This window comes from Canis lupus, chromosome 14, assembly GCF_011100685.1.
Source record: "Canis lupus familiaris isolate Mischka breed German Shepherd chromosome 14, alternate assembly UU_Cfam_GSD_1.0, whole genome shotgun sequence".
NCBI lineage: Eukaryota > Metazoa > Chordata > Mammalia > Carnivora > Canidae > Canis > Canis lupus.
Window position 1 is genome coordinate 41,945,590 of NC_049235.1, and position 27,362 is coordinate 41,972,951.

Sequence of the window (27,362 nt, forward strand, 5' to 3'; positions counted from 1 at the left end):
TTCAGTGTCTAGGAGGCTTCGATATAATACAAAGATATTTCCCTCAGTTTTAGATATTTCTCTCACTTTTAAATGTGCATCTTACCACTTGAAATAAAGTGAGAGGCCAGACAAGATAGTTACAAAGAAGAGCTATGAATTCTTTCGTGAAATTTCCTGTCAATCAAGTAGCCTCTTGTTTTGTCCACCACTTACCTTTTTTTTTCCTGGAAATATTTTGTCTAGTGCTTTGTGCCAAAGCACAGTTTGGGCTAATATACCTTTTTAAAAATTGAAAATAAACTTTAGAAACTGAAATTTAGTAAAGATATTGCTGAATCCAAAAATACATTAGGTTTCAACAATGTGAAGTTTTAAACTGAGCTGTTTTTCCTACGCAGGGATCAACTTCTCAACCAAAAATAGATGTGTATGCATACCCATGTAGCTGCCTGTCATTTTGGTGGAAAAACAGTAAATGTTTTTTACCCAAGACTGCTGATTAAATTTGTTTCAAGATTTACCCAGAATCCTTTAAGATATAAAGAGTTAAAGAAATGCAAGGATGATTGTTCTGTTGGTTTTGCCATCGCCGGATATAACTGTCACACAAATTTTGTGACGACCCATTTTGATACTTCATCAGCAACAGAAACTGAGACCACATGCTTAACTGAGAAATTCAAACACATATGGAAAATAAGAGAATATCCAAAGTTAGGTAAAATGTATCAGTTTAAATTTTTTGTTTTTACTTAAGTTGATCTGAAAATAAAAAGAAGAAATGAAAGACATACTAGTACATCACCACCTAAAACTTCCTTCCCATTTTTGGAAGCAGAAACTCCCAGTCACAACTGATGAGACAAAAGATGTTAATAGGAAGAGGGGATTTAATTCCCCTGGATCTTATTCCTCTCAGCAGATTATTATTATTATTTTTTTTTAGATATTGTAAGGCAAGTGTTGAAAATATTATCAAGAAGAGCTCATATTTCTTGGGGAATTTTAGAAATCAGTAAACTGTCAAAGGAGAAGCTGAGTCCTGGGAGGAGCTGAGTCCTGGGAGGAGCCAAAGACTGAGTTAGCCAAAGGTGAAAGAAGGAAGGACAATGTAGGCTTGTGCATAGGTTGTAGGAAGCAGTCAGGCCAAAGGAGTCACAGTGAGGTGGCCCTCTTATGAGTTCATCTACATACATTCATCTGTGCACCTGATGTTTTGTTTCACTCTCAAACTTGGTATTGCATGAATGGAAGAAGGAAGGAAGGGGATGGAAGGGAAGAGAAGAGAAAAGATAAAGATGATGTGACATTTCCAGAAGTTGGAAATGTCTGCCCCTGTACAGTTAGTGGTGGATATGAAACAATGATGATGTTTAATTCTTAGCATGATATAGAGAAGCTGGCATAATATACTCCCAGAATCCTAAAATTCAATAGAACACTCAGGTGAGTGACTTCCTCATCTCTCCCTAGATCTAGCTCTGGTGTAGGCTCACAGGTTTCCCTTTAATATGCAATGTCCCCACTAAAGTGGCCATTTTGGTCTTATCATTGGCACCATCTTCACATCACATTTGCTGCTTGATTAGCCAACAGATTAACCAGAATATTGATCACATTCCTTTTTTAAAATATTTTATTTATTTATTCATGAGAGACACAGAAAGAGAGACAGGATCTCTAGGAGGATCCTGACGCAGGACTCGATCCCAGGACCCTGGGATCACGACCTGAGCCAAAGGAAGAAACTCAACCACTGAGTCACCCAGGTACCTCGATCACATTTCTTATATCATGATTCCTCCTCCCTATTTTTTAAAATTTTATTTATTTATTCATGAGAGACACACAAAGAGAGAGGCACAGACACAGGCAGAGGGAGAAGCAGGCTCCATTCCATGCAGGGAGCCTGACGTGGGACTCGATCCCGGGTCTCCAGGACCACACCCGGGACTGAAGGTGGCGCTAAGCCACTGAGCCACCCGGGGTGCCTTCCTCCCTATTTTTTTTTAATCCAGAATACACTTGTTCCAGATTACAGGTGCAAATTACTCCTTCAAATTTGTAAAACACCTTGGTTGTGAGGCTAATGAGAGACATTGCTATATTCCGAATTTAAAAAATCAAATGTACACATTAGAACCATTTCTCATGATGAGGTTATTTTGAAACAAAACAGTAAAATTGTAGACATGTTCTCCTTTTTCTCCCTTCTTTCCTACTTGCCACCGTAGGATCAGCAGAAAATGTGTAGTCTGGGTCACCAAGGAGACATTTGGCTTCAACCAGCCAAGAGCAGGGTCAGAGGGACAGCGGCAGTGAAATGAGGGGGCCATCAGGGACATCTCATTTCATTCCCAAGGGGAGACCTTGGTTGAATCGACAACAGTTGCTGCATTAGCCGACTCATGGTAAGATAGACACATCTTACCCACGACATGAGGGTCCAGTAGAACCGGCAACATCTGTAAAAGTGCTGTAAAAAGACTTCAGCACAAAGCAGCAGTTAGTAAACCCTTTGTGGATTTTCTTTATTTGATAAACCAATTACATGAATGAATTATTTCTCTGATCCTGAGCAACACTGGTCTGGACAAACTGCTGATACGCTGGCAGCCTTGTGTCTAAATAACCACTAATGAATGAGAAACACAAACACCAAAAAAAAAAAAAAAAAAACAAAAAAAAAAACAAACAGGAACTAAAATGAGCCCAGAAAGGATGCTGCATTTTCCCTGGAAGTGGCCCTCGAGTGGGTGGTAAGCCCTAATGACTGTCATCACTCAGAGGACTTTGTCCTGTTCTGAGCATCTTCCCACCCTAGGATTTCATTACAACTGATGGGCTTTCCTGTCCCGTACCAGGCGTTCAGGGTAAACACAGCTAGCTGATGCTCCAAATCTTGGGGGGTCAGAATGCGGGTCTCCACTTTGCCTGCGGGGCCCACGAGCGACTGCGAGACGCGGGCATCCTTTGGCCTTCTCACCGCCCCTGCTAACCCAGCCCTGATAAATAAGCCAGCTAATTGAATTAATAAACAACTCTTTCTTATTTTTTTTTTTTTTATGGCCAGCTGGCATGCAACCAAAATGTGTGATAAATTATCTGTCACTGCTTTAACCACAGTGGGGGAAAAGTGGAAAAATTAGCCACTTGAACCCTTTCTTGCTGCTTCCAACCCTCCTGCTCCGTTTGCTCACTTAGAGGGTTTCCCCCTCCCCGGTCTTGTCACTTTGGCTGAGGTCCAGGACGGAGTGGCCTGGGTGGAGAACCTGACTTGGCTGCCCCCCGATGATGTTGCCGGAAGCCCCCGCACGGTGCTGGGAGCCCGCAAGGCCGCAGGCCTGCGCGCAGGCCCGACTTGCCTGCTGCCCCGGCCGGGAACGTTCAGTTATGAGCTTGTGGTTTAAGCCCACAAGATTTTCGTTAAGGGAGGGGAGTGTGATGTGGTTCACGGACGAAGTGTTGTGATGTCTGCTTTTCCTTTGCTCCACCTCTAATGCCAAACAGCTTTGGGGCCTTTGTGGAGTGAATGCTCACCAGTCTTAGGGAATCCGAGTGGCAGGCAGCCCGTTGCGCTCTGCGGATGGCTTCTCGCCCAGATTTGCACCTTACCCACTTTCTTGGGTGGCTCTTTTCACCCTTTTCTCTGTATCTTCACGCCCGACTTCAGGTCACTGTTGTCCTTAAAGGTATGGATTTCTATCAGCTCCCCTTCAGGACTGGCCACCAGAATCAGGAAACCTACCAAAGGTTCTGCCTAATTTAATGAGACTTTTCCTCCTTCGTGTTTTCTGTGGATCCCCAGTGCGGTGTCTCAAAAGTCAGGAAAATAAACAGTCACCGCCAGGCTAGATGTAGGCGTAGACCTCATTAGGCTTTCCTGTGTCGTCTCCTTCTGTGTGGGGACCTCCTGGGGTTTACCCGAGATGGGAAGCATCTGGATTGTATGTCCCAATTTAACACTGTAATTCTTAGAGGTGCTTTCAGTTTAGGACATTGCCTTGTATGACAATATACAGATCATCTGCAGGGGACACAGATGTAGGCTGGCTGAATGCAGGGGTTCTTGGTCTCTTTGGTTCATGGACTTGCAAACACTTACACTTCGGAGGAGCTTTTTCCAGAGCCTCTGTGCTTTCTCGTCCAGATAGAGCCAGGGTTTTTATCCACTAGACTTAGATAGGGCTAGGAGATGGGATAAAAGGCTATTTTTTTTTTTCTTAATCTTTCAGGAAAATAGAGCTGTTTGAGCCAACTTCAGGTAATTGCTTAAGTCGGACTTTGACCATTACCAAGCAAAAATCAGACCTATGCTCCTTGTTAGTATTTGATGATATTCTTATACTAGAATGCTTAGTGCAGGTCCTTTTGCTGCTTTCATTGGCCTTTTCGGTGCTGGCTGAGCTAGGCCTCTGTGGATCTAGCAGCTTCTTAATGGGGATGGGGGTGGGGTGGTGGAAAGAGGAATTAAAATAATTCTGAACCAACAATGTGAAGTATTGTGCTTATAGAACTCCAGGACATTCACACCTCTGTGGAACAGTAACTGGCTGCCCTGAAGAATGCACTTGAAACTCCACGGGACAGAATCCAAAAATTCCAACAAGGATCCTGTTTAAAGGTCCACAGGAAAATCTCAGAGCAGACTTCTGCATTATTTCTGGGGCCTGGTCCGTGCCATGGTCCCTTCCACCTCCCCTGGCTGCCTCCTTCATCCTACACACACACATACACACACACACACTCATACACACTCTGGCCCTATGCTTTGTTCATTTCCTTGGTCATGAGGCAGATCCAGTAATGTCAGAAGACAGATGGTGATCGTTTCAAGGAGAATATTAGTGATAGTGTCAGTAGACTGACAGAGGAGATTGCCAACTTGTATGAAGCTTTTTATAGGCCTTTCTCCCAAGAAAATGAGCAACACAAAACAGAAAATTCAAACTAAAATGTTGCTTTGAAATACCCTGCATTTATTTTACAGAAGATCTGAGAGGAGAAAGGAAGTAAGGAAAAGTCTTGTAGATACTTTGATTGCCATATTTCCAGGCCCCTCTTGAAATTCTTTATAGACAGAAAGTAGGATGAGCGTCAGAGGGAAGTCCCCCTCCCCATTTTGTTGACTAAATAAATGTTGAGTCTAACTACTAAAAAGGTTTATGAGAATGTGCATTGGAATCTCTGGTTTGGGGTTAATTATTTGAAAGTAGTATTGTTAAATTCACAGAGGCCATTCTTTCTGCTTTTTGGCAGACAAATGGAGCATATCCCTCTTTTCCCACTGCAAAGGCTATATCCATACGTAAAACTAATAAATTACTAAGAAAAGAATATCAGGCCTGAAGTTTTATATAATTCCCTTTAAGCCCCTTCACAGGAGGGCACCTGGGTGTCTCAATGGTTGAACATCTGCCTTCAGCTCAGGTTGTGATCCCAGGGTCCTGGGACCGAGTTCCGTGTCAGGCTCCCTGCTTCTCCCTCTGCCTGTGTCTCTACTCCTCTTGTCTCTTGTGAATAAATAAATAAAATATATATTTTTTTAATTTTAAAGAAGGACCTTCACAGGGCTGGAATTATTTAAAAGGTAAAAATACAATCCATAATCACTTTAGGAAGCCAGAAGAAGAAACACTGGAGAAGGACCCTAGCCACCTTGGTAAAAGAGTGTATGGTTATGTCCTTGATAACACTCCCCAAAAGGTGCTAGGATCTATACCCTGGCCTTCTAGGTTGGTAGATCCTACCAGGATAGCACTCGTTTCCAGCTGAGGAGATGCAAAGGCCCATGAGTTTCCCAAACCCTGCCCCCCAGTTCCTTCATGGCACAGTGGCTGACATTGTTACTGTGGCTCCGCACAAGAAGTAGCCCAGCCTCAGAACACATTGACTGAATGCCATGGAAAATACACAGCACATGGGCTAGTTCACATTTTCAGATGTCATTTCTGTTTCTTATTAATGTTCAAGATGCAGCTGAGCCCCACATTAGTCTCCAGGGTAGCAGAGGAGACCTGGACAGCAGGTCAGGAGGCATGGGCTCTAATTCTCCTTCAACCTTGAACCTGTCACGTGGTCACAATGGCCTTTAATCTCTGATTCTCAGCTGTTTAATCTGTGAAATATATATCTTAATGAATAAATAAATTTTATCATTTTGGTCCAGGTGGGTCCCAAAATTTTTCCAGTCATTAGAGCATATGGTGAAGAAAACTAAATTCTCAGTGTTGTTATCATCACTGCTATTCAGGAGCCAAAGTGAGGTGACAAATTTCATTAAGGACAGAGAGAAAATGTCACACGGACGACATTCTGTTATTCACTTGGATTCTGATGCAAGCCTATTTTAATACCCACATCACAATGGCCTGGTGGTATCACCTTCAAAGTAATAAAATGAATAACTGCTTGGTAAATGCCATTTGGTCATGGTGTGGTTAACCAGGAAATCAGGTCAAGGCAGGGCTTCTCAAACTTGGCGTTATTGATATTTTGGGCTAGATAGTTCTTTGTTGTGAAAGACTGTCCTGCATATTATAGAATGTTTAGCAGCATCTCTAGGCTCTACCCACTAGACATCATAGCACCTCCCCCGTAAGTTGTGACAATCAAAAAAGTCTCCAGATATTGCCAGATGTTGCCACGGGCAGGGGCAAAATCACCCTTGGTTGAGAACCACTGGGTTAAACCATTACTAAAAGTCCCAGTGTAGGGCAGACTAAACTTTACAAATTTGATATGCTGCAATTTAAGAATGTTAGTCCCAGAGCACCAGTGATATCTATTTAATTCGGGGACACCCCTCTAATCCTGGTCTAAAAATCTCCCTAGAAATAGCCCATTTAATCTCTAGTGTCATAGCACCTCACAGGTAATGGAACCTACTAGATTTCAAGCTTTTTTAGGGGAAATGAGCAGAATCATCTTTGTCTTTGTATTTCTTACCGTGCACAAAGTAAATGCTCAGTAAATGCATGTTGAAAAATGAGTGGTTCCCCCCAAACACCAGCAGAGTGTAGAATGAGGAGCTGCCATGCTCAGCCAGCCATTCTGCATGATTCTTATCCTACAGGAGGAAATGAAGCAAGTGTTTGCCAGTTGGAAGGGTAGAAGGAATCTTTGGGAGGGAGGCTGCCATTACCCTAGCTGAAGTGGAGCCAGGTTAAACCTCTTCTGGTTAAAAAAAAATGTCATGGAACATTTAATAACCAGCCTTAGTGCATCAGAGCCCAGGCTATGTACATCACCCGTGCTCCCCAAGAGCATATAAGAGTGAAAGATTCAATTACTTGAACTCTTCCATATTCCTAAATTGGCATCTATTTTGGCAGCATGGGATGTGGAAATCTCAGATGTGCATCTGACGTGTTAATCTCCCTTAAATGGTAGCCTCGCTGTTTTTCTAGTGTACTTAAAGAGTATGACTTTAGATTGCATTTGAAATGTCTCACTCAGTTGTCTTGACAACAGTATTTCCTCAAAATAAACAGAATCCACCAATATCTGTCACTGGAGACATGAGTACTACACTGAGTTTGTTTGCATGCATGAGTATTCTTTGAACTAGCCTTGCAACTCAGGACAATGTTAAATCTAAATCTGAATTATGTCCGATTCATGATATTTGTAACCATTTACTTAATGTGAGATGTTTGCCTCTTACCTGGGTAGTTATTGTCATTTAGAAGGAAATCAACCCTATCCATCCAGTCCCATTGCCCACTTCACTGGGGGATATCTCCTTTTTAAAATAGATCAGTCTTACCAACAGATCCATTCATTGAGTTTGAATGGCGACTGCTTTGGAAACATCACACTGTATTAGGACCAGGCGAAAGGTTCTCTGTTGTGGTATCCTTTTGATTATATAACTAATTAATTGCCAACTGATGTTACAAAGATCTGAATTCTGAGATCAAAGCCAAGCCAATAGCAGTAGAATGGAAAGAGAACGCTTCTATCTCTGCATCTGAAACAAGGCCCAAAATTAGGATTCAAAGAGAAGTCCAACTGTTATTTCAAAAGACTGGTGTAATCAGCATGGATGATGAATACATACTTCTAGGGTTCCTGATTTTAGTCCTGTGTTACACATCCTATCTTTAAATGAAAAACTGAAACTAGTTAAAAATTTTTAATCTGGGATGAAAGAAGAAAGAGATTGAAAAGAATGAAGATGTGCTCCTTTTCTATCCACCTTCCCTCTGTCCATGTCTCCCCACTCCTCCATCTGAAAACACCCAGCAGAGCAATGTTGTGTACCCAGATTGAATTTAAGATTTTGAAAGAATGAACACAAACAGTTAGATGTATTTATTCTTGTTGGATTCTGATTTAAAGCCTGGTTTTGTCCTTAGGAGAAATAATTGGGGTCGGTAGCAGAAGAGTATAACATTTATTTCTTTGTTTACATTAGATTTTAGTACATATTCTTCCTACTTCTAGAAATAATTTTGAATTGCTAAATAATACAAATTAATACAGTGCATTTAAGAACTAGCCCTCCTCTAACACACACATGTTACCCAACTGTAAGAAGTTTAGTGTCTGACTATTGACAGTTGTCCTCTTTGGCAGAGCATACAATATTTGGTGTCCCACCAAGGAAGCTTAATAATGATATACTTCCTGTAGTGAATGGGTTTTGGAAGGAAATCAAAGGATACTCTGGAGCAGAAGAAGAGAAAGAGGAAAAAGTAGCAGGCACTGAAATGGTACCAAGAAAAACAATCTATCTCCTACTTTAAAAGGATTCCCAATTGATGGGCTTGGTCCCATCAGTTAGTCAGACCAGAACTGAGTGGTGAGCTCACTTACTGTGGACACATTGGAGAAAATGTCTCAATTCATACCCAGAGCTGCAACATCTGCTTTGAAGGAGAAGCAGTCTATAAATGCAGACGGCCCTTCCCCTGGTCAGCTGGGCTTCACTCGTGTGAAGACAGCAGCCCCAAACATGCTCCCTCCAACATGCCACCATTCTGAAAGTTGGATGCTGGATGCTGGGTGGAATGTGTCCCAGAAATGGGAGAACTCCCCAGTGCTTGAACTGCCATCACTATTTCCACTTGGCTTAGCAGCTGACACATTTGGTTAACCATTTTGTTAGCCTCTGGTTAACCACGCATGGTTTGAAAACCTTACAGGAGTGGGAAAGTGTCTATATATGACTTGACCCATATAAAAAACAACCCTACAGGATGCACTCCTTCCTTACCTGCCACATCAAATCCAGATTCTCTCCTGCTAGCTCATGGTGAAAAGAAGAAGCCACTTGATAATACCCTTTGGTGGTGAATTTATCTGGAAACAAGGGTGGAATGGACAATTCTCTGAAAAGGGGAATTGAGCTTGTTTTGGGTTTGAGACACTTTGACTCAATCTCATATTCACTTCTCTTTTATAATTATTCTTCCTTGTCCTTGTAAATTAATAAATACAAATATCGGAGCCCTGGGTAGAGCACCTTTTCCAGCTCCTAGAGCTGACTTCCTTCCCCTCTTTCTTTTTTTTTTCCTTCCCCTCTTTCTACTCTTCTATACGCCTTCTTCCCTTCCATCTGTCCTTTTGCTTCTTTCCTTCCTTCTTGGCTTCTCCTCCATGCTTTTTATTGTCCATGAGCTTTCTCCAGACAGACTGTCAGGTTGCATCGCAAGGAACATCAGGTTCAAATGGCTTCTCTGTTTACCCAAAAAATACAAAATCACTAATCCAAAGGGTTATATGCTCCCCAATGTTTATAGCAGCATTATCTACAATAGCCGAATTATGGAAGCAGCTCAAGTGTCCACCGATAGATGAATGGATAAAGAATTTGTGATTATATATATAATGGAATATTATTCAGCCACAAAAAGGAAGGAAATCTTGCCATTTGCAATGACATGGATGGAGCTAGAGAGTATAGTGCAAGTGGAATAAGTCAGAGAAAGGCAAATACCATATGATTTCACTCATATGTGGAATTTAAGAAACAAAACAAGAAAAGGAGGAAAAGAGAGAGAGAAAGAGAGAGAGAGAGACAAGCCAAGAAACAGACTCTTAACTATAGAGAGCAAGCTGATGGTTAAGGAGGGGGGGGAAGAGGAGGGTTAATATGTAATGGGAATCAAGGAGTGTACTTGTCTTGATGAACTGGAGTTGTTGAATCATTATATTTTAGACTTAAAACTAACACTGTATGTTAACTATACTGAAATTAAAAAATTTTTTAAAGAGCTTCTAACATCTATAATAAAAATAAATAAAATACAATTATCTTAAAGCAAAAATCCTTTCTCAGCACTGGCTTCTAAGCAGATTGACTTAACATTTCTTCACAGGAATTTTCTGTATCTCCAGAACATGGGGAGTGATCTCTGTTACCTACAGCAGAGGCTTACTATCTGCAAAGCGCTTTGCTCTCCCTAGAAGGAAGGTACTGACTTAGGGGCAAGCTACTATATATTGTCAGTCCCTGGTGAGCAGTTGCTTAAGAGAAACTTGGAGACAGAAATGAAATTGCTTGAGCAGAAAAGAAGACAGATAATGAAAATGATATTTTAAACTTGTTAGAAGATAAATTCTTAGGCCGTTTTCAATTAATAAATCCACCAGGAAGCTTTCTCTTTGGCATTTTTAGAATGGTACTCAGTTGTGACAATGTGATTTAAAGAGCTGGTTGCACATTCCCCACCCCAGCACCACCATTACTTGTGTTTAGGAAGTAAAATGGTAGATTTAAATCTCTGGTTCATTGAATTGTACACCAGGGAGACAATAGAAACAAAGAGATAAAAAGGTAGCTTTGCAAGGGCTGTGATTCTACTCTCAAAAATGTGCAGACAGTCCAAGTATTCTGTGGGTCAGGCCTCCTGAAACAAAAAAGAAAAACTGCAGAGAAAACTCTAATAAAAGTAGAGAAGAGCATAGAATACTGGAAATTTTTCAATACCTGGTTATTAGCGGAATTTTAAAAAAACATGTGACAACTAACATGATTTGGATGCACATCAGCTCAGAAAGAAGTTGTTATTCACTTTTTTGGTTGGCAGTGCTCTGCACCATCATCTTCTCAGGCAAAATTCACAAACTCTCCTTAAGCTTAACTTTCTAAACACACACCAGTGACCAGATACTCCATGAATCATAAATGGCTTCTCTTGAAAATGCCTTAACCATAGACATGTGGTGGGGCGGGGGGGTGGGAGGGACAGCTGATGTTTTGTTGTGGCTTCCCAAGCCCTACTTTATTCTCCCTGGTGTGGTTTGCCTAAAACCCCAAAGATTGTGCTGTGAGAGCTTTTGGTAGTGATGATGTGTCTTCATTTCGAGTCTGACAGGTATCTCCTGGCCTTCTCTGCTCAGCGACACCAGGCAGCTCAGAGGTGGCATCAGGGATTCTTGATGTGCTCAGAGCCCCGGGGGCTGTTTACAGATGCACTGTTGTATTGTCCAAAAAGAAGTTACACAAAACTTTAAAAATCAGAGTTTATCACTATCTCCCTCTTCCCCCTCCCTGTCCCCAGTTCCTCTCCCTCCTCTCCTCTTCCCATATCAGTATTAAGACACTTTAGGGAACTCAGGCAGAGGTCAGATCTAGAGGCAAAGGATACATGGAGAATAAGAAGGTACCATTACTGTTTTACCAAGTGGAAAGACAGCACCGGACACACGTAGAACATTCTAGATGGACTTGGATATAGATACCAAGAGGCGGGACACCTTATACTTCATACAATCTACTACCCGTAATTAGAGAGAAATACCTAGAGACTTCTTCTATAATAAGTTTGTGGTCCTCTTGGCCAGACACCTTATGTCTCTAACAGAGACAGTAATGCGCATCTTGCCATCTTCCCACAACTGGGATGAAACTGGAGAATGACAACGTGGACAGCTCTCTTGGACAAGTCTCCTCAGGATCAGGCAGGGATGTGTTCAAGAAAGCCCTTTGAACCCCCTGAGGGCCTTTTAGTCAGACTTTCAGACTCAGCGGTCTGAATATCTGAATTATAATTACCGAGAGATGTCCTCTGGCAGCAGAGCCGGGATGAGGGGGACAGCACCCATTCAACACAGCTGTCCTCGGAAGGGCGGGGGGCAGGATCCCCTGGAGCACCCGACGATGGGGTGGAGAGTGGCTGCTCCACCTGAGTAGCACATTGCCAAGACCTGGACCTCCTGACTCAGGCATGACAGTGACATTGTTTCATTGTGTCATTTGGGTCACCGAGGACTGCCGTACATCAGAAAGGGTACAGTTTACGTAGCTAAAATTGACCACTGTCCATCTTGCTCGGGATGATAGGAATTGTCACCATAAGGAGAAATCTTTTCCGTTGCTTTTTATTGCACCACATTTTACCAAAGAATTAGGTCACCCCACTCAGGAAGGTCCTGGGATGCACATGTGGAGTGAAGCCTGCTTGCTATGGGAACTTGAACTCTGAATTCCCTGACTTCTGTGCAATTAAAACCCCAAACTTAATGTTGCATTAGCATGGATTTTCCATAGCAAGTTACAAATGCAAAGTTCTATGTTTCATATATATTTTTCTAACATATGTTACTGCCTATGTTTCTGATTAAAAGCTCGTCCAAAATAAAATAACAAAGGATTACTTTTTTTCCAATAGAACTTTCTTCTTCCATAAAAGCTGGAAATAAGCCCTCACCTAAAATTACCCAGGCTTGCAGGTGCTGGGTTTTTGGGGGTGAGTAGTGTTTGCTAGCAAGACAAAGGGCATTATTCTCCCCGCAACCACCACCAGAAGGTGTTCTTTCTGTGGAGAAAATTATAGGCCAGCGCTTCAAAGACATTCCATGGTTAGGCACCACTCCTGGAGACTTGCAGGCGGCAGGCAGGCAGGCAATCAACAAATATTTATTCTAAACCCACTGTGGATTCTGCACCTTTAAGATTGCCAGGGAAAACAGCCAGGAGGCTGTAATATCTGCTAGAGCCAAGTTAGTACCTAAGGTCGTCCCTTAATGCTTAAGGAGCTCAATGACCTGAAGGGAACAAGGAACCCTAAAACTATAAGGCACTATCTCCCTTAAGTATGGGGATATTGATAGAATAAGAAAATGAGACCCAAGAAAAGGCTTTTTAACTAAGGCTGATACTTAACAGGTGTCCCCACCCACTTTGCTTTTAGCTCCCCTTAACAGTCAGCCAGCCCCCCATTCCTTGCATCCATCCATTCCATTCCAACCTCCATACACACACTGCTGCTACTACTACTACTACCACCACTATCATCACTATCACCTCTGCCCAGAAACCAAACCCAACTGGACTGATCAATTCATTGTATTTTTTTTTATGATCACTCTTTTCAAAATAGGCACACATGCCAAGATGTGTGGATACAAGGATGTTCATCTCAGTATTATTACAGAAGGGAAAAAAGGTAACCACAGACATGTCCACCAGTCGAGAATTGGAAATACAGGGAAAATCTAACACCTATTAGACGTGATGCTGAGACGTGAGGCAGGGATGCAGGGGACATGGACTGGTATGGTGCACATTGTGGCCCATGCAGAGGTGAATGGACAGGACTCTCATGCTCTTGCATGATGTTCTGCAATCTAGTTTCAGTGATGCAACTGAAAGTCACATCAGCTGTTTTGACGTGTGCATTACATAATGGTGCTTTACAAATTCACATGAAATTCCTACATCCTCTGTTATTCCACTAAGCTGCCTTTGGACAGTACTAGGGTTTTGTGTGTTTTGTTTTGTTTTGTTTTTGTGAACCAAGCATAAGATGTTACCCTGATCCCTGTCAATTTTCTCTTTTTAGACTCCTTGCTGCCGGTCTGCCAAAATCTTTCTTTTTGTATTTAATGCTCTCTACCAGCTTTGAATCGTACACAGTTGATAGCTATGGCTTCTGCATTTTCTCTTTAGTTTTAAGCCAACTAGAAGATGACAGAGTTGTAGGGAAAAGAGGGTGCCAATGTCTTGCAGAGGAGTCAAACTCCCTGAGGCATAGACTAAAAATCTGGCATTGACTTGCAGCCATTCTAGGGCGAAATATCTTTTTGGCCTTTATTATTCGCAATACAGTGCTTTACTTAAGGGGACGTCAAAGTGGCTGTTAGTAATTCTCAGACGAAGTCAAGAGTTTGTATTGCCCCCCTGTTAAAAAATGAGATTCTCATTCTGCTTTATTTTCAAAATAGTTTTAATTGACATACAGGTCATATAAAGTCTATAACCATGACATTGTAAAGTGTACATTTCAGGAGCATTTAGTACATTCAAAATGTTGTGTAACCATCACCTTCACCTAGCTCCAGAACATTCTTATAGCCCTAAAAGAAAATCCTGTACCCATTATGTAGTCACTCCTCATTCTCCCCTTTTCCCAGGCCCTGGCAAGCACTAATCTGTTTTCTGTCTCTGTAGATTTCTCTATTCTAGATATTTTGTTTAAATCTAATCATAGGAGATCTAATCTTTTGTGTCTGGCTTTTTTTTTTCTTAAACATAATGGTTTTGAGATTCACCCATGCTGTAGCATGAATCAGTACTTCATTCCTTTTCATGGGTGATTAATATTCTATTGTGCTTTGCTATGAATTTTAAAAGTTGAAAGTAAAACATACATCTTAATGCTAAGAAAAATATTTTTTAATGTCTCACTTTGTTATTTTTCATTGGAAGCTGGTTTTACCGCTCAGAAAACAACTGTACTCTGTTCCACTAATTATTCCATATATCCTTCTGGTGTATACATCTTCTTATCCCATTTTGTATCCCCGTTACCTAGAGGAGGCATTTGAAACTCAAAGTGACTGCCAGGGTGGTGGAGCCAGGCTTCTAAGCAAAGACTTCTCACTACTTCTCACTCCAAGTCTTCTGTTCTTCTTTTGAAATCCTCTGAAATAATGTCTTTCTTTATTCTAGACATTCATATAACTCTCTCCTCCTGTAAATTCCTACTTTTTAGGGCCTTCACCTCAGATTCTTTCTCTGATGAAATACGGAGCTCCAGATTCGGCCCTTATGTGTTAGGTAGATTAAGGCCACAGAGCCAAAGCGGTTTACTTCCCTAAATGATTAAAAGCTATCTTATAGCAGAATGGAAACCAGCTCCTGCTCTCAGAACATCAGCTTGTTCTGAAACTCACTAAAACATACAGCCTCCTAAAATGCTCACCATCCTGCTGAATTGTAAAAGGTAACTACTGAGTCAAAGAGATGAAGGGAAGTGGTATCTGAAATAAAATAATTCTGTAAATGCGCACTCATTAGCTTCTTCATTTAAAAAGAATTTTTCAAAGGCTCTCTCCTGCAGAACTGTAATTAATACATGATTTAGATATTGATAGGAAAAGGGCTGGCAGGGAAATTGCTAAGATTTCTCTCTGGGGCTTGTTTGGCTTTTTAACCACCACAGTTTAACGTATCACCTAGCACTTAGGTCTGCTTTTCCTCATTTTAGGAGTTATATCCACAAGTGGAAAATGGGAGAGTGAAATCAAACACCAAATCTTTTCCTTGTTTTTATTAAAACTGCTGACGTTCTACTTTTCTAAGGTACTATTCTTATTTGTGAGATATTCTTGCATCATTTTCCAGGGTACTAGAGTATTGATTTATAATACAATTTACTTGTGTTTTTTTTTTCTAACTACATTATGTCTAATATCTTCAGAGTTAATACTTTGTAATGGCAACATGACAAAGAATATGAATATTTTTACCTTCTAGACTTTAAGGCATCTTGCCCTTCTGGATCATCTCTCCTTCCAGCTTGGTAGCCTTATTTGAAATTTATTTACCAAACCAAACCTAAACAGATGAGTACTTAAATTATGAAACCATCAGAGCTAAACAAACCAGAGTTACATTATGAAAGTTTTGAAAGAAACAGATTCTATTCTAAACGATTGATCCAAGTATAATATAAGTTAATTATCTCAACGATGATCCTGAGATAAGTGTGGATTTTAAGATCCACTATTCTATCAGAGTTATACGATTATTTTCAATGGTCATCCGGAAGCCCAGATGTGAATCTGGGAATTAAAACTATTTCTAGGGGTACCTGAGTGGCTCAGTCAGTTGAGCGGCCAATGCTTGATTTCAGTTTGGGTAGGGATCTTGGGGTCCTATGATGGAGCCATCGGGCTCCATGCTCAGCTAGGAGTCTGCTTGGGGATTCTCTTTTTCTCTCTCACTGCCCCTCCCCATGTTAGCTTCTCTCTCTCTTTCTCTCTTTCTCTCTCTGAAATAAATCTTTAAAAAAAATGTATTTCAGGATGCTTGGATGGCTCAGTCAGTTAAGCATTTGCCTTCAGCTCAGGTCATGATTCCAGAGTCCTGGGATCAAGCCCCACATTGGCTGGGCAAGGAGTCTGCTTCCCCCTCTCCCTCTGCCCTTCTCCCAGTGTGTGTTCTTTCTCAAATAAAAATCTTAAGAAAAAAAAAGGTATTTCTATCTTGGCAAAATAAAGCTCACAGTTTATATGACTGACCCATGGCACTGTGTGACAGGACTCTTTCTGCCCATCCAAGTTTGCCCATTCCAAGTTTGGGAAGCATTGGGGGGATCTGGCCGTATAATAGTCATAAAATTCAGTGGATAAATATCAGGTTTTGTTTTTTCATATCAGGTTTTGGTTTTTGTTTTTTACTAATTCAGAGACTTAAAATCAGGAATCCTTGACACCTAGAACAAGTCAGTAATCATTGACCCTGACCTTCTGGTGAAGGCATCCAGTCCCACACCATTGACCATTTAGACCATCCTGAAGCCTGTGTTGACCCTCTCACCTGATCATTTATGTCTAGGGAAGAGAAAGAAAGAAGAAATTACATTTCAAGCAATACCTTGGGGACGCCGCTGTTGGCAATTATCATGTATTCGAAAGTTAAGATGAATACGGATTTTGCCCAGTTTTTTCTATACACAGCCTCTTCCTCAGTGGTCAACTCAGCAACACTACATTTTGATGTTATCACATTCTTTTCTGGAACAAAACCCAACAGCCGTTTTTAATGAAAACCTTTCTCCAAAGAATGCTCCAACCTTGCCCACCCCCACCCAGCTGAATTTCAAATAATGTTTAATTCGCCTTGGCTTTCAGAGTCTGTAAAACATAAGCAATCGGCTGCGCTGAGGATGGAGGAGAAATGTTTTTACAGTTCCACAAATGTTTCTAATTGGCAAGAGCGAGTTGTTAATGGGAGATAAATTGCCTGCGGTGGGTGTGGGTGGGTGTGGCGTGTGCGTGTGTGCTCACGCAGGCCCACATGCACGTCGGGAGCGTGCATGCCTACCTGGGCCTCACCAGGTGCCCGAAGCCCCAGATGAAAGCGGGCGGAGCGGCGGGGTCGGTGGCTGGTTCCTCACCAGGACTCGGATCCCGGGCAGCAGGCCCACCTCTCTCCCATCGGGAACAGTGAACAAGGATCTTGTAAAATACACAGAACGAAGGAAAATGACCCTCTTTGACTGAAACCAGCTGTGTCGGGCTTCTCGCTGTCTCTCCTGATTTGCTCTCTCAAGTAAATGGATGTGGTAAAGGATGATAGAGAGTAAACAGAATCATTCTTTTTCTTTCTTGCAGCCACACCTCAGTGAGAGCCCCAGTTTTCATAGCTGAAAAATATATGTTTATTTGCTCATTAATTTTCCTCTCTCTCCCTTGCCTTTTCTTGGCATTGGGTAGAATGTTATTTAAAACAAGACACAGTTCAGCTTCAGAAAGAAAAATCATTCTGCAAAATACAGCTTGGACTCATTTAATGGTCATTCATCATCCCTGAAAAGAGTGGGGTACAAATATCTACATTTGGTATATTTTAATGATTTACAGTGCAATGATTCGTGTTGGCACCAGGATACAGGGAAGCAGTAGGCTCTTTAGGGCTTTGAGAAGGGCCCCAATAATCACCTCTTGGCACTGCTTTCCTGCAAAGAGGACACTAACTGGTGCTCCAACCCCAAGGAGTGGACTCAACCCCAAGGCCTGAGGTGCTCTGAGAGGTGCTTGAAAGCCTTCCTTTCCTCGCTGGAGTGTGTGTGTTTTCTCTCCAGGGCTTTGAAAAAGCTTTGGTTTTATGTGTCTCCCATTTCTTTCAGGTAGTGGGCAAATAATGATGTGCCCAGCACATAGTAGACGCTCCATCAGTATTTGTTGGGGGAATAAATAGTTAAAGGGAATGTTATAAGCCTTACTAGTATTATTGTCTTGGCGTGAAATATGCAAGAATAGACTTGAGGCAACCAAGTAATTTCCCTTAACAGGACAAGCTAATTATTTGAGAGATGAAGATCTGGTGCAGAGTGTTTATTTGTCAGGCTCCATTGGCTCCTAATTAAAGGTGGCCATTGGCTCCTAATTAAAGGTGGGAAAGTTGTTTGTAGCATTGAAGGGATAACACAGTGACCCACGACCAAACAGCTTTTCAATTTTCCATACCCACTTTTTCAGGGAAAACGTGTCAAGAGAAAGTTCATGCACATTCCTTTTGTTTCTTTACATTTTCTTATTTCTGTTATCAGTTTTGGGAAGGCAGGCAGGGTATGGAGCAGGAAGCTCTTTTGACAGTGCATTTGTAGCCTGTCTGCCTCCATGACTTCTGTAATCTTTTCTAGTGACTTTGGTTGACCCCCAGACAGTACCTGCAGTGGTCCAAGTTGAAGATGCTGCATCCTCGGGAACCTCAGAAGATTCTTTTATTTATTCATTCATTCATCTGGACATTCATTTCAAAAATATGAATCTAGTGCCCACGATGTACCAGGCTCTGTGCTAAAGCTCTGAATTTAACAGTGAGCAAAATCCAACAATCCAACCATAACCTGCTCTCATGAAGCTTATGGTCTGGGATGGTTGCTGGATATGAATTGAATAATCATACTAAAAATCATAACTAAAAAACTGAATTAAATAGAGGAATATGGCCTTACTGGGACCATGTAATAACAGGAATTGATTTTGACCAGGAGACCAAGGAGAATTTTACTAAGGAGGAGCCAAGAGCTAAAAGCTATAAAATGTCTGAAGAGGGGTGCCTGGGTATCTCAGTAGGTGAGCGTTCCACTCTTGGTTTCAGTTCAGGTGGTGATCTCATGGGTCATGGGATTAAGCCCCGCATGGGACTCTGGGCTGGGCCCAGAGTCTGCTTGAAGATTCTCTCCTTTTGCCCCTCCCCCCAATCTCTCTCTCTTTCTCTCGCAAATTAATAATTAAATCCTTTTATAAAAAATAAAAATAAAATGACTGAAGAAAGGGAAAGAGCATTTCAGGCAAGAAGACTGTCAAATGCAAAGGCCTGTGGGGCCTGCGTCAGAAGAGCAAGGGCTGATGGGAAGGCAGGGCCATACCCTTCAGTGTCTGTGCCTACACCATATCGTCTTCTGTACATTAGAAAGACAAAAGGGTCATAAACCCAAGGGTTAGGAAGTGGGGACAAGAAGAAGGGACACATGTTATCAGATTGGGGGGCACAGTGGGAGGGAGAAATACAAGTATCCATTCTTCACAAATGTAACAAGGGAAGTGATCATGGTAAGCCCATGGTCTTTTGCTGCACTGGAGCTTTCTGGAAATTCTTACCATTCATCCTTCTGTCTGCCAAGTTTCAGAAAGAGTGTATCTAGATCTTCATTGTGTGCTGAGTCACCATGCACTGGACCATGCAGCAATGGCATCTTGTCATTTTTATCATATACCTATCTCTTCTTTCTGCCTTTCTTTTGATGATAAGGAGGTGGCATAACATAGTTTATAACTGTTTTTGGCAAGTGTGCATGGTGTGCCTTCCAGCACCTTCTTTCTTGTTTTAGAGAACAGGCTCTAGAGGTAGCATGCCTTTACATTTCTCCAGTGATGTGAGCTTGGACAGGTGGCTTAGCCTCTCCTTTAGCCCTTGCAGGATTGTTCTAAGGATTAGGTGAGTTAATACTTGTAAAACATAGAATGAGGAGTGGCATGCAGTGAGTGCATGCAGTAATGCCAGACATTGTTATTAGCTACTTTTACTCATACAGAAAAGTGTGGAAGAAATATTGTTAAGGAAAACAAAGGCAAGCTACTTGGGACTGGGGCACAGAGGGAAAAGGGTAGGCAGGTGGGTTTTACTCTTTCACCTCATTTTCTTGTAGTAGTTGATTTTTTTTTTTGTACTACATAGCTGTGTTTTTATAATAATGAAACTACGAAGAATAGTTTATCAATACTACCCAATTTCTAAAAAAAAAAAAAAAACCCAGTGATTCAGTATAATTTCATAATTTTCTTCACCCTTAAGTTTGGAGATGTCATTTGGAAACTTTTCTTGGCATAAAGAAACATACAGCCGAAGTCCAGCAATTCATTTTATTTGTTTACTTCTTTTGCTTAGGTTATATTTAAATTAGAATTCTTCAGTTATATGCTGTTACTATCCCACAGAGGTGAAATTATTCTACTTGTTTTTCCACCTCCACATATGCATATAGAGAGTTGTCTGGAATGCCATTCACCCACCAAATATAAACAGTGCATTTGGTTCATTGGTTGTTGACTTTATTGTACTTTCAAGCATTGCTTTTTTTTTTTGTAATTAGAATTTTGATAAAAATAATGAAATCATTTCTAAAAATTGAAGTTGAGGAGTATGAGTTCACCTTTATGTTTAGTAATAAACGCAGTCAATACTGAGCGTCTAATCTTTCTCAGGGATTCAGGAAGCTTAACTTCTTCACGATTAATATGATGAAGGTCAGTCAGTAGCTGATACTCATGAAAGAGGAAGCAAGTAGGCTTAGTGGTCACTGAATCTGGATGTAGGAAATCTTTTCAATGATTATCTAATGTTAAGATAAAGTCTGTCACATACTCCACTGCCTTTTATTTTTCTTTTACAAGTGGAGGTTCCTTGTGTTTAACTAAAGATTTTGATGAATTCGGTTGGCATTTATCAGCAGCTTACTCTGAACAGTCGAGAATCGTTAAAATTGGGGGCTGGAGATTAGTTGATTTGACCCACATTTAAATACAACTCTTCCTTTTCACAGTGATGGCACACCACTATCATTAATTAGATAAGAACACAAATCAGGAGAGAACTTTCAGTCCCCTAGCAAATATTTCACAAAGCCAGGGTGAGCTTGCCAACCAGACTATCATCATTGCAGAAAATACGTTTCCAAGGAATAACTGTATTATACAGTACTTAGCACATTGTGCCCCTCAGGATAGGATGATAATTGCCTGTGTACAAGAAAAGGCAATTTTGAAGAAACTGTGACTAAGCTGATTACCAACTGATTCTTTAAATCGGGGCCAGCAAACCATGGCCCGTGGGCCAAATCTGGCCCATGGCCTAATTTTGTACAGCGCATAGCTAAAAAAAGGTTTTTGCATTTTTAAATGATGAAAAATCAAAAAGTAGAATAGCATCCCGTGTCATGTGAAAATTATATGGAATTCAAACTTCCTGTCCCTGAGTAAAGTTGTATTAGAACACAGCATGCTCACTCATTTACTTACCATCTATGGCTGTTTTTGCACTAGAAGGGCAGAACCGAGTGGTTGTGATAGAGACCATAAGGCACGCAGTGGTAAAAATATTTGCTATCTGACTCTTTATAGAAAAGGTTTACTGATCCCTGCTTTAGATTCAGGTATAAGTTATTCATGTGCATGTCCATTTGCTTGTTAATGGATAATGCTTTTGTGTTAGAGATATGCCTGGTGATGTGGCCATCAATGAAGCTGTAGAATTCAATACTCCGAATCTTTCCACATTCCTCACTTCCTTCCCCAAATCGGAAGAACGTTATTGTGTGAGAAGAATTAGGTCATCAGGACTATGAGAAATTTTATGGCAACAAATAGAGAAGACCTACTAACTGACTCCAAAAGTTCTAGATCATGAATCTAATTTGAAGCCCTAAAATAACATCAGTACTATTCCTGTATTCTGAAATTTGAAGTTATTTCCTTTTTGCCTTTGAGAAGTCTTTTGAGAGGAATAAATCTTTTATTCTTGTGACCCTTACAAAACACAGTGTCATATCAAATAAGCCCTCTGTTCAGTGACATTATTGTATTGAATGATTTTATTTACTTTATCCTTATATTCAGCTGCCAATGGGATATGATGAATATTCGATACTTGGAAATTAGTAGGATATACCCTTTAGTAGACTGCCTACATCTTAACAGGGTATCCTGTTCATCTGCTGTGACAGTTGAATTAACATTTCCAGCCAACATTGACCCTCCTAGCTGCTAAAATATATATGAGAATTTGAAATTAACATAAAAGTCATACTGCCAACCAATAAAAAATCATTGACAGGAGTACCATAACATAGAATTGAAACTATGAGTCATTTTGATTCAAAATCCCTATTCTGTACACGACTGACCTCAGTTGTCCCCTCTTGTTTTGTTCTGTTTCAGAGGTTGAAGGCCGCGTTGACTCATCACCCTGCCGCCATGTCAAATGGGAATATGAACACCATGGGACACATGATGGAAATGATGGGCTCCCGGCAGGACCAGACGCCACACCATCACATGCACTCACACCCGCATCAGCACCAGACACTGCCAGCCCATCACCCGTACCCACACCAGCACCAGCACCCAGCACACCATCCTCACCCTCAGCCCCATCACCAGCAGAACCACCCACATCATCACTCCCACTCCCACCTTCACGCGCACCCTGCACATCACCAGACCTCGCCACACCCACCCCTGCACTCCGGCAACCAAGCACAGGTAGACCCTTTTATGATCTCTTACCCCCTTGTTGTTATCAGCGCAGGCTTGAATGTGGGGCTCATTGGCAGCAACCTGGTGTGACAAGCTTGGGTGTTCTGAGCTCTGTTCTTTCTTAGGAAATGATGGTAACCTGTAAGACCCTCCCAGATCCTCATTTCTAGAAGTAAATATCAGGTCTACTCTCTGAGGGCAAATGTAAACTTCAAGTTCTCCAAAATCTGGTTGTTTGCAGAGTGTGACAAAGGTAACTCTAAAAAAAGTAATAGCGATGGGAGATCAGGAAGACTTGGAGCATGTGAAGAAAGATGTGAATAAAAAATGAGAAAAATAAATGAATTCTAGCCATGATTTTAACTTCAGTGCTTTGTAACAGAGACTCAGTTTTGGCACCTGTAAAATGGAAGTTAAATACAACGGACAGTCTTCTGACTAACACTAAATGTTAAAAATCTAAAAAATAACAGTTCCAGGCAGACAAAGAAGCTTGGTAATGGATGATAGGGCATAAGGTGCTGTATAAATGATGAACAGAGGTGACTCATGCCACCTAATGTGAAGTGCGTTGGAGGCAGCAGTCAGAGAGCCAAGCTCTGTAGATGATTGGTTCTAGAGAAAGGCCAGATCCCAGGGGTGGAGAGTCACCAGAAGTGGCTAGAAAGAAAGCCAGCATTTAGACTCAACTGAAAGAGGGTTGGGGGACCAGGCAGACGTTATGTCACCCAGCCCAAGAAGAGAGGCGGGTCCATGTGCCCAAGTACGTTTTAGTAAGTGGATGAAGAACATGTCTAGGGGCATGGCTAGCCCAAGACACTTTGGATCTTGAAGCAGGATGACCTTTGTCAGTCCCCTCCACCCATCCCACACTGCCAGGTTCCAACCAGTTGGGTCAGAGTGGTGTTGGTAGCCTGGAATCTCCAAATAACACTTATTCACTGTCTCCTCCATCCTCTGCCTCTGAACTTCACACTAGGCAGTTTGGAGCTTTAGAACCCTCTCCTCTAACACACACCAGACTTGGATGGCCATCAACAAGATGGGTTGTTCACAAGCAACTCTCTGATCTATTATCTCTCTCTTACCTATTCAATAGATAAGCTTATTCATTAGGTCAGCTTACTTTTGCAAAGGTAGTCAGAGGAGTTCTACATAGTGAGTAAGAAAAAATCTGTAATTCTTTTCCCACCTTACTTGCTGTGTGACTGTGGTCAGTCAGCTAAACTCCCTAACCTCAGTGGTCCCATCTGCAAAATGTGGTAATAATAGATGAAATTCATAGACTTCTAGGAGTATTAAGACAATGTCTGGAAAGCCCTTGGCACAGGTATCAATGCATGTTAACCATGATTAATTCCAAACTGAAGTAATATGATAGATGTCTAGCAAGTTGTTCAGCAATAAAATGCCGACCAAAGCACTTATTAGTCAAATGCCTTAGTAGGACATGGAGACAGTTAGAAGTGACAAAGAAAACTAGAAGTGCAAAGATAGGCAAATAAATTCACATTTGTACTTATTTTTTTAAGGAAAAGGATAGCATCAAGCTTTGGTTTCCTTGTCGGCAAGTTACTTCACAGACAAGTATAACCGTTAGTTGAATGTAAAAACCATTCATTAGCTAATTACCAATTAGCCAATTGCCCGCCATTTCAAGTCAGTAAGTGGCCAACTGTATATGCAATTAGTTAATTGCTATTATAATTAGCTGCACAAACAGTTGCTTTTTAATCCCATACTAAAGAGAAAGAGTACAGGTTGCTCTTGTTAACATTTGAACAAGATCATTTAGACAATACTCAAAATGCCACCCTTAAATTATATGAACTTGGCTGATTACTGAGATCTTGTCATATTGCTTAAGCATACAATGATTAGAGCATTAGGAACAGAAGTTTATTGAGGTCCTCCTGACTGTGAGATTCTAATATGACTTCCAATAAATTTGCCTTTATGAACTAACAACTCATTATTTTTTATCAAAAGTTTCAGAGCATCTATGCCAAAAGAATTCTATTTTTAAAATAAAAATAAGTAACAGTAATTACCAGGGATGTATATTCTGGTCTTAGAGTTGCATTTGCAATTCCTCCTGCCTTCTTAGGGATTCTCTTGCATGTAAGGATGTGATTCTAGAGTCCTGGCATCACTCCTCAGTCACTAGGAATTTCTCTTAGCCAAACTGCGCTTTCAACCCTGAACCAAGCCTGAGCCTGAAGCCACCACATAACTTAACCCCTCGGGTAAAGGCACAGGAGAAGTGTCAGAGATAAAGGTTGGTGGGAGAACATCGTATCAACTGAGAGGTCTTGGGGATGGAGGTTCAAAACCCAGTTTTGCCTCCTTGAGAGTCTTGTTTGCGGCTGACAGTTAGACAACACAAATTGCCTAAAAGAAATGGTACAGGCAAAAATGGCCAAGTTAGCAAGTTCCTTCCTAATGCTTTGCTTTGAGGTAGCTAGCTCAGCAGCCAGCATCTGAAATGGCAAGTGCTAACCCTTTGCTAGTAACAAGGCTCGCATTTTCACCAGCCACTCTGGTGAATAAGAACTTCAACACTAAATTTATTTTGTTGTTTCTCTGTGATTGGGAGGAATGGAATCACCAATAAGCACTTTTAGAAAATGTCTCCGGTTTAAATAAAAATCACTGAGATGCAATCTACTTCAGGCCTGAGCCTGATTTCTTCTACAGTGAGTCATAGAAGCTTTGATAGAATTCGGTATTAAAATATATCACTTTCAGTCCACTGATGTCAACCAGTAGTGATTATTAGTACAATTACAGTCACTCTGATGGATTTCAATCATAGATTCGGAATCTGGTAGCAAAGGTTGCTGTGCTTTCTTTTAAACACTTTTTTTTTTTTTGCCTGTTATTTCTATAGGTTAAATGTCTCTTGTAAAACAACTTTATAGATATTGCAGCCATAAGCCTGAGTGACTGAGAAATGAGAAGGAAAAAGAACACCCTTTATTGAGGATGAAGAAAGGAGTGCAGTGCTTTAGGGAAAACATTAGGTGTCCAGACACATAAAGAGTCAGTCGTGAAAATTTCACTCAATGCTGTGTGTCTGCCTTATGAAGGGAAATAAAGCTGTATGGGCAGGAGTCTCCAAAACTTCAGGTACCACTGAGCCTCTTGCAGTTCTTAGAGGGAATCTATAAGTATAGTAAAAATTTTTAATAAAGTGCTTTGCCACTCCTAGGGTTTCCTTACAATATATGTGGTGCTTCCTAGCCCTCTCTCCCTGTAACACAGACAAGGTGTATTACAGGGCTCAGGGCTACTCTGGGCATCCATCGTGTAGGCCCCACTTCCAGCCATCTGGAAAGGCCTGGCTCCGGCTCAGCTCCAAGGGGCAGGTGGACCCATCTGGAATGTGCCAGTCCAGCTAGGCCGTTCGCTTTAAGAACTCTGAAATGGTGAAAATAGGATTGTAGCTGCTTTCTGGGCTTCCCAGGGTTCTTTCGGCAGGAGTTGCAGGGGTGATGATGTTCCACAGGTGTGTTCTAGGAACACGGCTTTGACACCAGGAGAATGAAAGCTCACAACCTGCCCAGAAGGAGTTTTCAGCAGAGGACAGAAGACTCATCAGTATTGTGACAATAACCCTGGTCTCTCTGCTTTCACCTGTAGCCCTGCGCTGGCACGTTAAACCTTTAAAACACACCTTAAATAAAACATGCTTAACATCTGAAGGAGATGTTAAACATGTTTCCTCAGCTGTGGTTCAGCCCAAATGGCTGTCAGGGAAAAAATCTATTTGACTCTGTTTCGCGAATCATTTCTACGTCTTGCCAAAATATCACAGAAGATAGTTCAACGATGCCTTTCATGAGCACGATTTCACTAGTTACTTTGTTCTTAGAAAACAAGTTTGATATGAGCCACCAGCTCTCTGTACTTTGTGTTCCAATACCAGCTTGGGTTTCTTCTCTCACCCAGCATGTTCCTTCTCTGTCCCTGACCCCTTCCCTCCCATGCCCAGCAGGTCTCACCAGCGACGCAACAGATGCAGCCAACCCAGACAATACAGCCGCCCCAGCCCACAGGGGGGCGCCGGCGAAGGGTGGTGGACGAAGATCCCGACGAGAGGCGGAGGAAATTTCTGGAACGGAACCGGGCAGCTGCCACCCGCTGCAGACAGAAGAGGAAGGTCTGGGTGATGTCACTGGAAAAGAAAGCAGAAGAACTCACCCAGACAAACATGCAGCTTCAGGTGCAGGCCACTGTCTCTTTCCTCGGGACTCAAAAAGCCCTGTGTACAGTTGGCATTTCCTGCCCCCGGCAGGCACTTGTTGACCTAAGCAGTAATACCACACGTTAGCCCACAGAGCAACTGCAGGCCTACTCCTCAAGCTTTGGTTAACTCTGGGACACTTTACAAAACAAAATGACCATTCAGTTTTAAATCAATCTGCCTGCAAAGCTCTGAGGAGAGAGAAGCTGCCCAGCTGAGTTGTATAGGGCTGACAGCATAGGCTTTGGTCAGATGAGGTTCACACTCTCCTTCAGCCATTAATTGTGTTGAACCCCCAGGCCCTCAGTGTCCTCATCTATAAAATGGGAGTAATAACCTCATAGAGTCGTTGGGAGTAATAAGTGAACTAATGTCTCCAAAGCAGTTTTCCCGGTACCTAACACATAATAAATCT

General features: G+C 41.6%; 1 protein-coding gene across 6 annotated transcripts in view; it reads left to right on the plus strand.

Annotated features, from left to right (window-relative positions):
* CREB5 (cAMP responsive element binding protein 5) overlaps positions 1-27,362 on the plus strand; it is a 494,262-nt gene that overhangs the window by 452,265 nt on the left and 14,635 nt on the right. For 5 of the 6 annotated variants that reach the window (XM_038557200.1, XM_038557202.1, XM_038557201.1 and 2 more), the window contains 2 exons: positions 22,384-22,707; positions 26,696-26,926. In XM_038557200.1, the coding sequence (XP_038413128.1) occupies positions 22,384-22,707; positions 26,696-26,926 (555 nt within the window). The remainder of the gene's footprint in view (positions 1-22,383; positions 22,708-26,695; positions 26,927-27,362) is intronic. The other variant, XM_038557199.1, reaches the window with a different exon arrangement.